At 36.6% G+C, this 18,842-nt stretch overlaps 1 protein-coding gene across 1 annotated transcript; it reads right to left on the bottom strand.

The window, feature by feature from the left end:
* Positions 1–7,625: 7,625 nt before the first annotated feature.
* LOC149793485 (protein CFDP2-like) lies at positions 7,626–8,186 on the bottom strand. Its single transcript, XM_089969003.1, has one exon. It carries the CDS (start codon positions 8,184–8,186, stop codon positions 7,626–7,628), a length of 561 nt encoding a protein of 186 aa, XP_089825129.1.
* Positions 8,187–18,842: the final 10,656 nt, after the last annotated feature.

The raw sequence follows: 18,842 nt of genomic DNA, 5'->3' as shown, positions 1-18,842 counted from the left end.
ACAACCAAACAGTGACTGAAGTTTCATCGTCGTCCTAGGATTATACAAAATTGATATGTGCTTTCTCAGATTGAGCACATTAATTAACCACTGATCTAGACAAATAATTGATGAATAAGGAAATGAACTCATTAGAGTGGTCAGTTTTACAGTAGTTCTCAAACATAATCAGTTTTATATCCAGATTTGAAGGAATTTATTTTTATAGAAAGTAAATGATACCATTTTTTTATTATTTCACTTGCATGCAGTGTGGGGGAATAGAGCTATCACTATGTCCATCCATCTGTGGTATTTGTGTTTGATAGAACCTTAGCATAGTTATTGCTATATGGGATGAATTAAAAGGAAATGAAATAATAAGGTAAACATATACAATCCTTAAAACTTACGGCTAAATTATTTTTTATATAAACCTCACACATGCATCATATTAAAAAAAATTATTTGGAAAACTGTTCTGCCACTGGCAGGATTATTATTCCTTTTAAATTCAGAGCAGTGCTTTGAATTTTTTCATTAAATATAAATGATTTTGAAATGTGAACTTATTTGCTTTATTATTTTCTAGATTTACTGACCCAAATGTTCTATTATGTGTGCAATCGTATAACATGTTTGATATACACCCTGAATCTGAGACATGAAAGTGACAAACTAGTTGAATTAAGCAAGTGGCTGGGGGGTTTTTTTCTCCACAGAATTGGCAAGGCCAAATAAATTACACCCCCAACCCAGACCCACCTCCACCTGAGGAAACCAGATACTAATATCAGTTGAAAAACTGCACATTGATTAATCTCACATGTGATGGTCTTATGTACCAGTTTATAGCCATTGGGAACATTGCCATCATGGTTGCTAATTGCAAGAGTTTTGTCATTAGAAAAGACCTCCAACAGGTGTTCTGTAACCTGAGACATATTTTTTACCTTGGATAGCACAGGTAACAACTTTAGTTTTGAAATTGTGACTCCTGATCCTGAAATCAGCTCTTGATCTGATGTATTAAAAGCCTGTAATAAAGAAAAGAAACAAAGATGACAAATAATCCAGACAATTTTATATTTCAAGTTATTCATTACAGTTTAAAACTAATTTAACATTAAGCTTTTACAAAAAGACTAGTATTCAGTTTAATTGAAAAACTGAATACCTTAATCACAAAACCCAAGAGATAATAAGGTGTCAGTTGTCAAAATGTACCATTAAATTTCTACTGACTAAAATGTATGTCAGTAAAACTTGAAAATGTGTCTTAACTTGATAATGTGTCAGAATTTGATTCCATTATGACGACATTAACGTGTAGCCTGACTAGTGCAAATAGATTTGTGTTCTTAATCAACTTACCATGCTGCACATTATCTTTACAAGAGCACCTGACAGACATAAATAAATAGATTAATGCCAATGTGAGCATATGACTATTGAAAATTGTAATATTATAATTACTCTTTTGAGTAGTTTCTTGAATTTCAGGTAATTTAGCTATTTAAAAGTCCCATGCAAAGTAATTAAATGTTGCAGTATAGTACACATTTTGCCTAAGTGTTTCTTTCACAAAATGCTACCATTAAAACACCATTGGGGTGTTCTATGGTTGCCATGATTGTCATGTTTGGTTTCAGGTTTCACTAATGTCTTGGTAAACAAAATATTTAAATAGCTATTTTCACTATTTAGGAAAAAGTATTCAGATTTAAATGTTTGATTATTCATTTCAGCTCCAGCAGGTATTCTTAAACAAATGTTTTTGATGTAACATTAAGTTTTTAAAAATATGAAATTCATATAATTGTCAGTGTCATGCAAACTTGTAAGTCAGTTGAAGAACTTTCACTTGTGGCCTGTGGTGATGGTTCGTTTGGAGATCATCTGGTTACTACAATTTTGGATGTTTGACTGCTGTGATAAATACATGGGGAGGTTAGTTCACTCTGATATTGAATTATCAATTGAGCTCCTACAGGTTTTGGTGATCAAAAAATCATGGGGAATGTTGTTACATTTATTACAGTCATCTTTCTCAGTGTAGGAGTTTGAACACTACTGTAATGGATTGTGACACTTGTGCCAGGGTTTTAATATTAATCAGTATGCTCACAAATGCCTTTAGGGTGTTAAAGAAGGTTTTTGTGCCAGGGAGCCTTCTATCATTCAACCTGTTCAGTTTGTTAGGCGGTAATTGTATGCAATGCCTTGGCCTTCTCCAACTCTACAATTTTCTCATCTTTGTGTTTAAATTTCTGCTTTGAAATCTTTATCTCATGCTGCATTTGTTTATTTTGTGATAAAAGCTTTTCACTGTTTTCCTGTAGTTTAAATATGTCATCACTGTCTACAGTAAATATTGTTTGCTTATCAGTCTTATCCATGCTAGCATGTGAACTTGTATCCGAGTCTTTTGGAACATGGGGTTCATCTGATGCTACGATTAGCTGTTCCACCAGTTTTTCCTTCACTAAGGTCATTTTGTCTTTCAATCTGTCTCCCTTCTAAAATTTGTCTTTGTGTTGATACTCTCTGATTCCATGTTCCGTTTTACCTTGGTTTGCTATTTATACATAAAATTACATGGTCGAAAAAAAATTTGCTGAAATAACTTTTGTTGTACGTTAGCATTGTGAATTTTCCTGTGCACGTGTGTGTATGTGTCATTTGGATTTTTAAGATACCTTTAACAACTTTTCAGTCATATCGCTATGATATATGCAGTGTGGTAGTTTATAGTTATGAATAGCACTGGGGCATCATGCTGCAGACAAGTAGTATGATGTCCCACCCAGTCACATTATCCTGATACTCGGCCGACCAGTCCTAACACTAACCTCTTAATGCTGAGCACCTAGTGAAGAAGCGGTTAATACCATTTTTATAAATCTTTGAGATGACTCCGGCAGGATTTGAACCTGTGACCCCCTGCATCCAAGGCATATGCTCTAACCACTAGCCCACTGGTTGTATTTTCCTGTACATAAAAATACATAATTCGTTTTAAATACTTAGTGAAACAAATGATGTATTTTTAGCTTCATTTATTGACACTGACCAGAAATTCACTGAGTTAAAGATCAAGAAAAATAAAAGGTGCTAGGTGGAATGAGTGGGAAATATGTTAAAATATAATGTTTAAATACTGAAAATATTGGGCACTCAGATTAGGATTTTTAGAGATTCGTAGTTATATTTCAGGTCCATGTAGGAGCTAAGTCTAGGCTCTTGGTTTGTGTATAAATTGGGTCATATGCAGTGCCGGAAACATATGAATGTTTGGTAATTTAATCATATAAATGACTATTCAGAGTCTAAAAAGTTCATATCTAAATTTAAGCATAAGGTTTTCGTTGTAATTTGTTTTTGTTATTGTTGGGGTGGGGTAGACGAAGGCAGATATAAAATGTAAGTAATTTTGTCATATAGACAATATTACATTTAATGATCTAATATAACTTCTCGGGCAACTGTTTAATTAGTTGCAGGGGTGGGTGGTTTCTGTAATAATGTTTCCCTGATAAAATAATGTTTTTGCAATTATCAAAAAACATAATAAAAATAGTTATTTCTACAAATTACAAATAGAGCAAGGTCATTTATTTCAAGCTGTTTGGAGGGCATGCATTTTGTTTCCCAAAAAACACCAGCCTACCCCACCCCAACATTAATTATATTCTGGCCACATTCTGATTATGATAACTCTGTGTTATATTTTATGTGCTTCTTATAAGCTCCGATAAATATATGGATTATTCAAAAATGTATATAATGTTTAGTAAACTGAGTTCCCATTATTAGTGAGACTAAGAGTAGCAACAAAATGTGTAGATCATATAAGTAATCAGAATCTATTCAAAAAGATAATTTGACCTATCTCCATTTTTAACAATGTAATCCATGATGAGACTGTCACTTTTTGTGAAATCTCCAAAATATCGAACCATGCAAAGGTAAATGAATTCACTGTACATTATTAGTCTTAGATATGTTGTGTATATGTAAAACATGTATAATAGATGTAGTGAATTTCCAACTATGTTTAATTTCTTGTATCATGCCCATAACAATAGTACAGAGTAGACAATCTGAAATCCATTATATGTAACTGACTTCTTTTATTGCATCTAGTTTTGCTTAAGAATGGTAAGTTATCGGACGTCATTGTGCCACATGGATTAAATGTTGATAATTCAGTTGTTTAATAATCTATGGATACTTTTTTGTATTTTTTCTAGATGCATTTAATAAGCTCATAAGGTACATTAATACTTTCGTGAAAAAATGTATACACCTTTATTCCTTGGGATGTTTTTAGAATGGCTAGCAATATTATGATCATGGGGTAATTTGTTTTAACATTTATAATCTTGCAGAGTATATTGCTTTCCTTGCAGATCCAATGCTTGAGACAGAAGAAGCAATCACTGTGCATCAACCCAGGTCCAGACACTGCAATATGTTGCCCTTTGTAAGATATTCTTTGTCAACAAAATGAGTGTGGCTTTTATGCCAGGTAAATATATTTCTGACATGTGCCACCTGATTTCTTTACAGCAGTGTCCACTCTGTGGAGCATTAATTAAGGAAAAGATAAATATACATTTCATGTGATTATTTTAAGCTCTGATATATATGTATAACAGATATAGTTAACTTCCAAATATGTTTAATTTCATGTTCTTTATCCATGACCATAGTACAGAGTGAACAATCTGAAATCCATTATGAGTATCCTACCTCTTTCTCTCAATGTGCAGTGATGGAGAAACAATTTTCGTTTCACATTAGACTGGTAAGATATTTTACATCATTGTGTTACATGGATTAAATGTTAACAGTTCACTTGCTTAATAATTTATTGATATTTTTGTATATTTTTCTAGATGCATTTAATGAGCTCATAAGTCTGACTTTCATGAAAAAAATTGGTACACAGTTATTCCTTAGGATGTTTTTAGAACGGCTTGCACTATTATGATTTTGGGGTAATTTGTCTCAGAATAATAATCGTTCAGATCACTCTGCCTTCTTTGCAGACCCAGTGCTTGAGAAAGCAGAGGCGCTGTCGGAGCATCAACCCCAGTCTTTATTTAGAAACTATGAAAGAGAAGCAGGAACTGCATCAAGCTGCCCTTTGTAAGATATGCTTTGTCAACAAAATGAGTGTGGCTTTTATGCCTTGTAGCCATATTGTGACTTGTACCAACTGCAGTATTGCTTTACAGCATTGTCCAGTCTGTAGAGTATTAATTAAAACGAAGATGACTATATGTTTTGCCTGAATATTATTAACTCATGTAGTAATTTAGATTATGCAAATGGAAATATTTTCCATAATTGAGTTCCCATTATTAGTGAGATACAAAATAAAACATTGTATAGATCTGACATGTAATCATAATCCATCTATAAAGAGAATATTATTTTACTGTTAAAAGTATTTAATTAGAGAAGGATTCCAATCTGATTCACTTTTTTGTGAGAAGTATATGTAATGTACATAGTAAGAAGGCTATATACTTTAAAGTATTTAATATCTTCATTTAATATCTTAGTTTTAAAGTAACATTAATTAATAAAAAGGTTCTTCTTGTTATAAGAATAGACTTATCCCAATCAATCAATCCTCTCTGCACCGTCTGGTGCTTGAGGTGACGCAAGGGAGCACCATTTTGGTCTGTTGGCTGCTGTTATGGGGGCGGTCTGCAGGGTGAGGCCTCTTTGGGTCTGCCAAGGTACCTTTTTCCCTGTGAAGTCCATCTCATTGCCACCCTTGGTAGTGAGTCAGGGGGCATTCTGCAGATGTGGCCGTCCATCTCCATCGACGAGTTGCAATGGTCTCAGCAATGGTACTTGCTGGAGTTCCTCGTTCGAGATCATGTTTGGCCAGAAGATCCTTATGATCCGTTGCAGGCACTTGGTCTGGAAAACTTCGAGCTTGCGTTCTATGTTAGCAGTGGTCTTCCAACACTCTGACCCGTACAAAAGGACGCTTAGCACGTTGCTCTTAAAGATACGGATCTTCGTGTAGGCGCTGAGGTTTGTTGTCCTCCAGATGGGCTTCAGCATTGCGAAGGCCTTGTTGGCCTTGCTGATTCTTGTGGTGACTTCCCTTGTACAATCTCCTTCCGTGGTGTCCTTGCTGCCCAGGTACCTGAATTCGTCTCCTTCATGCAGAGGCTGGTCGTTGATGGTGATTGGGTCGCCCACTCTAGTGTTCTTCCTCAAGACTTGTGTCTTCTCTATATTGACTCGAAGCCCTATAGTGCTTGCTGTCTGTACCAACTGTTGTGTCTTCTGTTGGATATCCTGGTGTCTCCTTGCCAGCAACCCGATGTCGTCGGCATAATCCAGGTCATCCAGCATTGAGGTCAGCGTCCATTGTATTCCTTGCCTTCTGCCCTCTGTGGTGCGGCGCATGATCCAGTCAATGGCCAGTGAGAAGAGGAACGCTGAGAGAATGCATCCTTGTTTCACTCCTGTTTCCACGTTAGATGGTTCAGTGAGTAGGTTGTTGTGGATAACTCTGCACTCAAAGTTCTCGTACAGGGCCAAGATGACGTTGACAAGTTTCTGGGGGATGCCGTAGTGTCGTAGAATCTTAAACAGAGAAGCTCGGTGCAGGATGTCGAAGGCCTTCTCAAAATCCACAAAGACCACATAAAGGGATCCATTCCACTCTTGGGACTGCTTAAGGATCTGTCTCAGAACAAAGATGTAGTCAATGCAGGATTTGCCCTTCCTAAAGCCTGCCTGTTCCTGGCGTAGGATGCCGTCCACAGCTGTTGTGATGAGTTGGAGAATGATGCGACTGAAAATCTTACTGGAGATGGATAGTAAGGTGATTCCTCGCCAGTTGTTGCGGTTCCCCAGATCTCCTTTCTTGAGAAGTTTGACGATGATTCCTGTTTTCCAGTCATTCGGTGCTTCTTCACTATCCCAGATCTTTTGGGGACACTGGCAAAGAAGCTGCGGTGTCTTTGTGTCTTCTGCCTTCAGCATCTCTGGACATACTCCATCATCGCCAGGTGCCTTCCCATTCTTCAGATTGTGGATGGCCTGCTTGACCTCCTCAACAGTAATGTCGTCGCAGTTGATGTCAAAGTCTTCCTCTGTTTCAGGAATGTCAGCATGTACTGGTGGGTCTGGGCTATTCAGTATGGACTCAAAGTGTTGCTTCCATCTCTTCAGCTTCTCCTCCTCCACTGTGACACGAGTTCTATCTTCATCTTTCCCTGGGAGGTTGTGGTGCTGGCCGTAGTCGCCCTTCAGCTTCTTGGTGTTCTGGTACACCGTCTACATGTCTTTCTGCTCTACTGCTGCCTCCGCCTCCTTTGCCAGTCTCTCTGTGTATTCTCTCCTGTCTCTCCTTGCTGATTTCTTTACCTCCTTGTCTTTTCCACTATACTCCTTCGAAATTCTCTCTTTCAGTCTTGGTGACTTGGAGTCCAAACTTCTCTTCTTAATCTGTCTTCTCTCGTCTTTGCGAGTCCATGTCTCTCCTGATATCCACTCTGTCTTTTGCTATTCCTATAACGTAAAACCACTTATCATGCTTCCTTCATTGCTCTGTTGAAATTGTCGATGATCAGCGCTGTCTCATCTTCTAGAACACTAAACCTATTGCTTTAGGCCAGCCTAAACTCTTCCTTCACTTTTGGATCTTTCAGCTTGGCCACATCGAAGCGCTGATTTCTGGACACCCCTATCCTAATTTTCCTAAGCTTCAAAGTCACCTTGGCCACCAGAAGAAGGTTGCTACCCATGTCAGCGTGCCGCATCACTCGCACGTCCTGCAAGGAGTGTTTCCATCGGCCGTTGATGATGATGTGGTCGATCTGGTTCTGAGTTCTGCCGTCTGGTGACGTCCATGTGAGCTTGTGGATGTCCTTGTGCTCGAACAGGGTCCCTCCTATGACCAAGTCATTCTCTTCAAAAAAGATGACGAGTCTTTCCTTGTTGTCGGTCATCACACCTACTCCAAGGCGCCACATGGTCCTCTTTCTGTCTTTATTGTCGCATCCGACCCTAGCGTTGAATTTGCCAAGTAGCAACAACACGTCACGTCGAGGGACGTCCTCTAAAACGGCTTGAAGAGCGTCGTAGAAGGTGTCTTTGTCCTCTTCTTCCGCGTCGTCTATTGGTGTATATGCCACAACAACAGACAGCTTGGCGTACATGGAGTTCATCCTGACGTACATCAGGCGCTCGTTCACTGGTTTCCACTGTAGTACGGTGTTGGTCTTGTTTTTGCTGATAATGATGGCGACCTCCTCCCGGTGGTCATTGTCCTTCCTTCAAGACCAGATGATGACTTCTCCGGAGTTCAGCTTCTGCTTCCGGCACCTGTCCATCGTGCTTCTGTTACACCCATGAGGGTCAATTTGTAGTGATTCAACTCGCTCACTGCTTGTGCCAGTTTTCTAGTCTGGTTGAGCGCTCGCACGTTCCAGCATCCAACTCTGATCCATGCTTTTGGTGTCAGGAGTTCCGCAATCGTGATGGAGACGTCCTTGCGGTTTTGTTCTCCATCCGTCATAGAGTCAGTTCCAGTCTTATCCCAGCTGAATGTAACTTAATAGTTCTTATATTTGGCATAAGCGTGATATGCGAGCGGGTATAGTTGTCATGCACATTGCAAAACCATTCAAAAACGTCATTTAAATATTGGTACAAACATAATTCTCTTTCTATTTGCTTCATTTTCCCACTGCTACTGAATAACCTCCTTATCGGTTATGACATTTTTGAGTCTTTTCAACCTAAGATTGTTTTATTCGAGTCTTTTTGTCAAGTAGAATAACCAACTTTCGTCTAATAAAACACGCCTTTGTTTACGTGATGACATGTTAATGTTTGGTAATGATTTTTTTGGATGTTGCTAACTGTATGTGATTTAATTATGCATACCAAAACTTTTATCAAGTGGACAAAATGCTTTCTTAGTAAATGAAGCGATAATGTGTTGTTACCTGATTTTTCAGTCTTTGTCTGGTACCCTGTTTTTCTCAAGGCCAAAGCTAATTTCTGTGTGTATGTGTTAATACACAATCTGTTTTTAGCCTATGCTGACCCTGTAATGATCTTGACAATTACGTCCCGTTGTAATTATCAAAGAGAAGAACTCGACAGATGTTAGTCCAAGTTTCCTCTGACCCTTGCCACCCCATTTTTGATATTTGGACATTTATGTTGGGATGTAGGGTCAGAGTCCAGTGTCTATCAAAAAGTTGGAATTCGCCAACACTATTTGCTGTCGGCATAGGTAGCTGCTTACTTGCCGGCCTATCAAACTTGAATGACTTTTCATCAAGATATATCTGCATGAATTCGATAGGAATATGATTTATTTTCTCAAAAATCATGAGCATATCATTTGTTGTGTCTTTAATCCAATGACATTCGAGACTAAAGTACATCATCGCTGAAATTTGACTTGGATCTCGCCATTTGCATTCCGAGTCACATGACTATACAAATCTCGCATCCTAAATGTCAATGACATCAGAGGTCAGAGAGTCATGTGATATTAACTAGTACATAGAATTTGAAAATATTACACAGAAGTCACATAATGTTTGTAAATATATATATTGCACAATTAGTTCTCAATATATGTATTCTGAGAACAATGACCAGATTCGGTTGGTACTGCAGCAGGGTGGAGAAAACCATTTTCAACCAGTAAGCATGTGCGAGCGATGGTTTGTAGGTAACACATGACAACTGCATTGAGATGTGTCCTCTGCTTCGTGAATCTAGTTTTCTTCAAGTTGCTGAAATATTTACAGATTACTGGTCATGTTTTCAGAATAAATATTTGAGAAGTTTGTGTTCTTTCATTGCTCTATAAAGATTACGTGACTTTCATTCATGTTTGTTTTGTTTACCTAAACAACACTAGCAATGGTGTAATTTGCGTCTTGGTTGTCAGCGGATTAAAGATATAATGAATGCTGTGCTCGTGATTTTTGAGAAAATAAATCATATTCCTATCGATTTCATGCAAGTATATTTGAAGAAAGGTCGATAAAGTTTACTAGGCCAGTTAGAAAGCGGCTACCCTATGCCGATACCTAATGATGTCGGCCAACTTTTTGATAGGCAATGGACTCTGACCCTACACCCCAATATAAATGTTCAAATATCAAAAATGGGGTGGCAAGGGTCAGAGGAAACTCGGACTAGATAGATGTGTGAAGCCCAAAACTCCATCATACCATTGTTAAACTCATTTCCTGTAAACACTGGCTTTAATAACAATGATATGCTATTAATCTTACTGTTACATGTACTTTAGTCAACACTTCTTTCAGTAATGTAAATTTGACATTGGGACACATGTATTGACGACAGAGATATTCTGATTAGTTGCCTTATGTCACGAATTAATTATTGGTTCTGGATACATTTGAAGAAAAATAAGTGGCCGTTCTTGAGAGGTACTTTTAAATACAAACTCATCGGGGCCAAGAGTTTCTGGCCGTAAAAAGCAGGTGGCCGCTACTCAGTGGGGCCATTCAGGAGGGGGGACTACTGTATAGCACTGTCATTTGTCGGGTCTTCAGATTCATGGTGTGCAGCAATTATAACATATCTATTATACCAAAAAAATGTGAATATGCATTGAATGTGTTGATAATATTTTATTTTTTTTTTTACTCTTGTGTTACTGTTTAGATTTGGTTCACCTGTTGTTTCAGGGGTTATTTTTTTTTTGTTGGTGGGGGGGGGCGGTAAGAAAGGTAGAATTGTTGTGGTTATTCTGTTAATATGGTATGTTTGACATTTTAAATGTTGAGATCATTTTCAGCTGTATATATGCTTAAACATACAGTCTAGTATTGTCTATTTTTTACACCTCATACTTTTGTTGGGTCTTCAAATTCATTGTTTATAGCAATCATAAAGTCTATAGTATGCCAATTTCAGATGTAACTAATTATTGCAGAGTGCATTTTTCATATTTTAATTAGTTTTCAATGTTATGTGTCTTTCTTTTGATTTTGATCACTTTTTTCTCTTTTGTTTTTAATGAAATATCAATGTGTTGTGGTTTTAATCTTAATGTGGAATGTCATACATTTGAAATGTTCATCACATTTTCAAAACTATAGACCAATGGTCCAAGCAATGGTTAGTAACTTTTAACACATCAAAGACTGAAGTTATGATCTTCTCCAACAAATTAGACCCAGTGTTTCCCAAGCTTGAGTTTCAGAATGAGATTTTCACTTTGTTGAGCATCATAAACACCTTGAATGACATTTGCTAACTCTGAAACATGTTGATAATATCTCTTTAAATTCATCTACAATGCTAAGTATTTTGAGGTCTGTTAAAAACAATGTAGTTCAGAAAACATAAAGAATTTACCTTATACACGCCCTCTGCTAGGGTTTGCTGATATGATGTGGGATAATTGATCAGCCATTACATTATTAAGACTCAAAAGATTGCAACTTGAAGAAGAAAGAATTGTAATTGGACTTAATGGTAGTGCTTCTTACAATATTTACAGAGAAATCAGATCACATTCTTCGAAAGGAGAAAATTTAATAAAGTCTGTACTTTTCACAACATTTTATATGGTATATTCTTCTCCCGCTTACCTCTAAGATTTGGAACCTCCATTAGTTGGACATGCAACATAATATAATTGAGAAATAAAATTAACTTTCAACAAGTACATAACAAGGCCAGAAATCTCCAGAAATTATTATATATCTTCCAAATTGATTGTTTGGAACACTTTGTTGGATTCATAACATTGATATATGTCAATTTCATGATACACATATATTGTCTAATTTATTTACGCCTCATACATTTTTTTATTCATGATTTTTTCATCAATAACTTTAAATCTTATTAGGATTTTGCAAGCTTTTGTGCTTGTAAACTGGCTGAAATTGTGATAAAAACTGTTTTTCCTTATAATAATTTCTATGCCTTCGGAAATATTTCATAAGTAGGTTAGAAGCATACCTGTGATACTTCTGAAGCACTGTACTGTCAAAAGACTAGCTTCGATTTATGTCCCTAAAATCGGATAAAAAATACATTTTAATAGATAGACTTATCTCTGTCATATCATCTTACAGTATCAATAGGACTTCAAATTTGTACCTTGCTGACTTCATAAAAACATACCAAAATCATGATGAAATGTGATGAAATGGTAATGGGATCCTGAAAAATGCAATTTTGGCAGGAAATGTACATACTTAAAGAAGTCATCAGACATATGAATTTGAAACATTTACTATTTAAAACGAACTAAGCAAAATACACTTGAAAATACGGAAGTTTCTTTTTTGAAAATGATGCTGTTTAATGAAAGGTAATTCATCAGTATGTATTATTTATTTATGTCAGTGTTCCACTACAATGGCCTACAGTTACCAAAGTTTGAAATGGAATTTACAAAATTCATTATTGTTTTCTTCTCGTGTTTTTTGACAGGAATATGCTTTCTTATAGTTTATGCCTTGTTCACAAATATTGTGATTGTTGATTATCAATAAAATTATCATGATAATGCACGTGCTTTATTTTCACTAAAAGTTCAGAAGTTTTGAGAATATTTCTCCTTCCTTGGGCAAGGCACTTTACTCCAGCTGTCTCAGCACTAAATAGCCTACGTGTGTTACTTTGTTGAAAACTAAAATCCTAGCTGAAGGCCATGTGAGCTTTAAAAATGGTTCTGGATCGATATTGGAAATGTTTCATTGTGACTTGTATGACAGACTACCGTTCATGTCCTCATTAAGGTTTTATGTTCAAAATTGATTAATGTTGTTTATCCCTCCTTTGCCCTTGCAAGATAGGCTTTCATTTCACTAAATCAGCCGTTTGTTGTCCTCTCTCTCTCTCTCTCTCTCTCGTTCTGTCTGGAAACTTTTATTCAGCACCATAGCAAGACTACCACTGAAATTAGAACTAAAATTATTGCACATTGCTTTCTTTTGTTTTACCTCACGTGGCTAAAGGCAGATACCTGCACCATTATGTACAGGGAGCAGGCATAAACGCCATGCAAATGTGCTCAACAGAAACACTTTTAAATATAATCTAAAAAATAAAATTCCCACAACAAAATGTGACCAAACATAAGAATATCCTTCCATGATGGCCTTTTAGAGTTTTACAAATGATGCTGATCACCATGAAATATATTTGATTACCATTAATAAAAAAGGATGAAAAAAAAACTTGCAGCAATTTCTGATGACGATATGTTTTGCAGAACTTTAAATAAATTTGACAGAAGCAATACAGGCATAAAGAGCTGTAAGATTTATACAAATTATGCTAGTCCACAATAAAATATGGCTGCCATTTATCAAAATAGGTCAGTCTTCAAACTTTGTTTGGAAACCACTAAACAGAATTTGACCAAATTTGATGCAACGTATCCTGGACTAAATTTGTTTGAATGGTGCTAATCCATAAATGCAGATTATTGTCAGACACTTTAGCACAGGAGAACATTTGTTTTGTACCAATAAATGTATCCTAGGGTGGACTTTTAAAAAATGAAAAGATTTTTAAAATTTGAAAAATATTATGATAAAAGAATTTTAAGCTTTTGTACAAAAAATGACACCACTTAATAAATAGGTTGTTTACACTCTTGTTTCATTTATGCAACATTACTTGTATCAGATTCACAAAGCTATAAATAGAAATAATTTCTTTTAAAAGAATCTCAACCTAACAATTAACATCTCTTAGCAGCAAAATTTGCATTGCATAAATTAGATTTAACCGTACTTTGATCTTTTAGCAGCTGTATAATTAACCCTTTAATCCAGTGGATTTTGAGGTTGCCAGTCTGTTCATTAATAGACTTGCCAAGATGTTATATCCTTGTATTTTGATGTATTACCCATGCCTTTATATGTTTGATTATGCATCCGGGTGCCTCAGTAACGGAATGGTTATATGTGCTGGGTCTTTGATTCAGGGACACATCAACTGCTTTTAGGCTTCAGACCAATGGCTACGTGGTTCAAGCCCACCAAACACTGAAGACATGATACTCCTAAATTGTCTGACCTACCTATGATAAGGTGCAGTTGTTGGCATTTCAACATGCACAGTGTTACTTTCATGTACTGTGGCTGAAATTTCTTTGGATATTGTATTTGTGCAAAATGTACATGAACTAAACACACAGCTAACCGAAATGACTTCTCCCATATGCTTGAAAAATCAACCTGAATTAGTCAAAAGTACACTTTCTTTCGCATTATTAAAATAGGGGAAAACAGATTTTGTCAGATTAGACAATGCTAGCTTCTGAAAAGTCAATTAACGACTTACAAAATATTTAAAAGTCAAAGAAAGTTATAAACTCTTTTTTTAACAATTCACTTAAGAAGTCATGGAAGTGAAAATGACCAAGCAGAGCTACCAGTGTTTTGATTGGTGCACATCAGAACTCAGGCCAAATTGTGCATTCTATACACCAAACTAAAAGGAATCAAAAGCACGTTTAGCATAAGATATACATGGTCTTTTTCAAATGGCCGGTTTAGCCAGTTAGGAGAAACTGGGAAATTCATGTTCTTTAAAAATGTAATTCTGTGCAAAATGTTAAACTGCAGAGTGCCACCATATCTGACATCCATATAAATCAAACAGCTACAAAGAAAATTAAAAATCCAGGTAAATGATTGATGTAATTATTATGTTGGATTGTTGATAAAATAACAATTTGACTTTAATAAAAATGGCAGAAGATAAATTATTTAGAATATGCATGTAGGTACTCTCCTTGTCTTACTAGGATTGCTCAGATGATTGTCCTTATTGGGGTCTTTCAAGTTCTTTTGCTTGAGAGTTATGGCAATGTAGACGAACTTGAGGCTACAATTTGATGGTTATAAGAGGTTTCCACAAAACTTTAAGCATATGATGTTCACGTATGAAAATTCTAAACAATATAATCTTCAAATTATTACTCTAAACAAAAGGGAAAGAACATTTTCTAAACTATCTGGTAGGCTGGTTAAAGAACTTGATGTAGAAATATCGGAATAGATCCTCAGGCCAGTCTGACATTGAACTCAAAATGTAATTAAAGGAGTGGTGATTATTTTGAACTTTTACTGAATCGTTTGAGATGCCATGCAAAGGAGAAAATATTGAAATCTTCTCGTGAGAAAAACACACCTTGGAAATTTGGGATATTTTCAAAGCAGTTTTTCATGTAACAGAATCCTTAGGTCACCTGAAAAGAAAAGAAATCTATTAGAATGATCAATGAGAGGGTAAATTAAATATGGACCTGATTCTAATAGAATGCTTCACGGACAGTATTTATGGTGCAAATAAGAAGATATTGTAGCATACAGGTGACACTTTCATGATTGAAGACATGACTTGACTGTACTCATATGGATTGAGAGCAATTAGGTATCAAAACAAATATAGGTGATCTCTTGTTAGCATAGATCAATGGGTTATTGTTGTTGTTGTTGTTGTTGTTGTTGTGGGGTTGAACGCCATTTTTCAACACATGATAGGATATGCATGACAGCCAGTATTAATGGCGGAGGGAGAACCCCTGGAAGAATCACGGACCCATGAGAAGCTACTGGCAACTTTTCTCACATACCCAGATTGGCCGAATCTTAGACTCGAACCCACAAAGACAGAGTTGAGATGGCAGTGAACCATAACGGAGAATCAATGGATTATGGATGCAAGTATCTTCAGTTCACATCAAGATTGTGTGAGCAACATTGACTAAGAATTTGTCAAACTATCGAAGCATTAACCAAAACTATTAGATGCATATGAGAAGCAAATGGAGTCTTTTTAATTCAGCATGTGAAATTGGGCCACATGGAAAATTAATACAGAACCAGTATGTCTAAATGTTAAGAGACGAAGGTTTTTTTCTTTACTGAATGCAGAAAGCAGAAAGAGTAATAAAGTGCCCGTATGAAACAGAACAAGTGAATATCTCTGGTAAACGTTTAGGTCAACAATATGATGATATTTTTGTATCAAAAAGAGTACAAAGTTAGAATCAAGTAGTCAAACTTGAATTTTGCACAATTTCGAGTCTGTTGATGAAGGGTAATGGTTTAGTTTCACTTGCAAAATGGCAGGATATGAAACTAAGGAAGTTTCGTTAGAATTTTTGAGAAGCAAATGCAAACTTCTCTCATCCCGGGAAACATGTCTAAAAACGTTCAGCTATCAAAATAGCACCTCTTGCAGAAAAGTTAAAAAATTTAGAGGTAATCTTGTCTCCCAAAATGGAGTTGGAATTGAATCAGACATTCCGGGTAAATCAGTGATTGATCGATACCAATATGTGAGAAATACAATATAACATTTTAGCCATGTGGAACCCCTGAAATAACTTATTCCGATGGTTTTACCACCCTGTCAGAGATCATTTGCAATGATTATGAACCCGCAAGTTGAGTTGCCGATGGCAAAGAAATGGAGGCGCTTGACAATGGTGCAGCCAACTCACGACCCAAAGATCTTTTCAGATGGATAAGGGTTTGCTTGTCTAACGAAAGACACTGATGTTGACATAGAGTAGCAAATAGTTTTCACGCAGGCAAGAATGTTAAGAAGTGGGCTCTAGCACTGAATGTCTAGAAAGCGTTTTGCTCTAAAAATTGAATTGTGCAGAAGGTTAGTTTCTTGAGACAGGGTCGACCATCTGCGGCTCTTGAGGGCTTATCAGGACTTAAACCGTCAGGTGCAGGCCATGACCCGCCGAACTATATTTGGCCCATTTCTTGAGATTATGAGGATGAGTGCCGAGAAGGCCGGGGCGTCTAAATGACAGCCTGACGCGTCTAAGATACCAAACCAGCTATGTTGGTAGAGAATGAATCAGTTGATACGCAGACCATCCTGCCGAAGGTATAATCATGTCTGCGCTTGAATCTTGCCGAGGGTAGCCTGTAAGCATTCGCGGACATTTGACATATCATTGCCAAATATGTAAAACGACCAGGAGTTCGAGCTGTCTTACACATCCGACGATGAGTGTAAAATATTGACTAATTATGTAATATAGTCCAGGTCGCCTTCTGGCAGGGAAAGGACGTCCCCCCCCCACCGACGATTACTGGGAGACAATGACAAACTCAGAAACTTATTCTTATCAGAAGCAGGACCGAGAACATCAATGCCTTATCACAGAAACGCGGAGACTCGTCAAGAGTTCCTGGCGTACATGGTCATATGCCTAATCGTGGTAAGGGATCCAAGGGGTCTCGCAATAGTCAACCACGCCATAAAGCCGTCAAGCTGTTTTATTGAACTCGGCTCCAGCAACTTGGACGACGCTGCAGAGCCTGCCAACTAGAGGTTCCCCGTAGGTCTACCCTGTTCACAAAGTGCAGAAATATGTGACAGTATACGATCCCAAGGTTTGTATCTACGAGGTGGAGCGTATGTACGCAGAGGAACTATACAACACACACAGGGACTAACCAATGAGGCCGGATGGTAAGCAAAGGGCAGAAAGTATTTATTATTATTTCAAATTGAACATGAATCTGCACCTATTACCTTAATATTCAGTTGTGTTTTGTTTAATGCTTAATTGTAAATAGTACAAGTTTTCTCTGTCATGGAACTCTTTTTAATATTTCGCTATTTGTTTCTTTTTCCTAACCAGAGAGAGTTATGCACGGGGTCATAGACGGACTAAAACACAATTTGCCATTTGTTAATTTGTATGGCGGTGCTATCAAGGTCATACTTCCATTTACAAAGCAAATTATTAAACACATGGCTAGCATAATCATTCATATTTATATCCAGACGGATATTGTTGCTTTCAGTACTAAAATGTTTGCCAACTCGATGTTTTTAGTCAGCTACCCAAACTGTCTTGCAACTTTTCTACTTATTGATTTAAGGTTCAAATTTGCAACTTATAGAATATTCAAACGATTTGGAAATGAAGATGGATCAACGGGGGTATTATTTACTTGATATTTTACTTCCTAAATATACAAATTCCATGAATAATAACAATAACAATTCGTGGTAGAGTGTGTTTTTATCTGCTCTTGATTTATGTACGTCACGATTTCTCTTGGAAACGTATAGAAACAGCTAATAATTAAAAGGATGTAGAAGCGGCAGTAAACTCGGCCAATATTTACGAATTTTAATATAACAGTTCCAAACCAGCTTTTCCCCCTAAACTTCTATTACTCAGTAGAACACACAGGGCGGTACAGGTATATTGTAGAAAACGCCATACCAGTAAGCAATATCACAGACAAAGACATTGATGTCTTACATTAGATGTTGGAGTAATTATTTAGAAACAAAGGTATTATAGATGATAAAGAACTGGGTGTTATTTGAAACAATTAAGCCTGCCATTTGACGTTTTATGTGGGAAATAAATGCATATCATTTATAGTACTGTCATCATCACCAGGAATGATAAATTAAAATAGAAAGACGAAAGCAAGAATAGACTGGGTTCATACATACGAACGGTTTTGATTTTCATGATGATAATCCATTTGTATGATGACAGCGCGAGACAAGGTCGTTGGAAATATTGTCCCATAGTCATAAAAAGGCGGTAAACTATTTTTGTATCTTTCCATAAAAGCCTTCCAACGTGGGGACAGAAGAATAACACTTCAAAAGACTATTTTCTTAAAAGACAATCATCATAATCAGCATCCACCCCTTCTCATAGAAACCAATAATCAATATGATGATCTTCATCACAACATCTACCACTTTAGACATATTTTGGTTGTTCTAATTTAACCTTAAAAGCAACAAAATAATTTGAATAAGCATCTCACATACATAATTTGTCTTAAGGAACA

Source organism: Sinohyriopsis cumingii, chromosome 8, assembly GCF_028554795.1.
Source record: "Sinohyriopsis cumingii isolate HCF-2022 chromosome 8, ASM2855479v2, whole genome shotgun sequence".
In the NCBI taxonomy this organism is placed as follows: Eukaryota; Metazoa; Mollusca; class Bivalvia; order Unionida; family Unionidae; genus Sinohyriopsis; species Sinohyriopsis cumingii.
This window is presented reverse-complemented; position numbering and strand designations above follow the sequence as displayed.

Coding starts and splice junctions, on each gene's coding strand:
- LOC149793485 (XM_089969003.1), bottom strand. CDS start 8,186: ATGAACTCCATGTACGCCAAGCTGTCTGTTGTTGTGGCATATACACCA.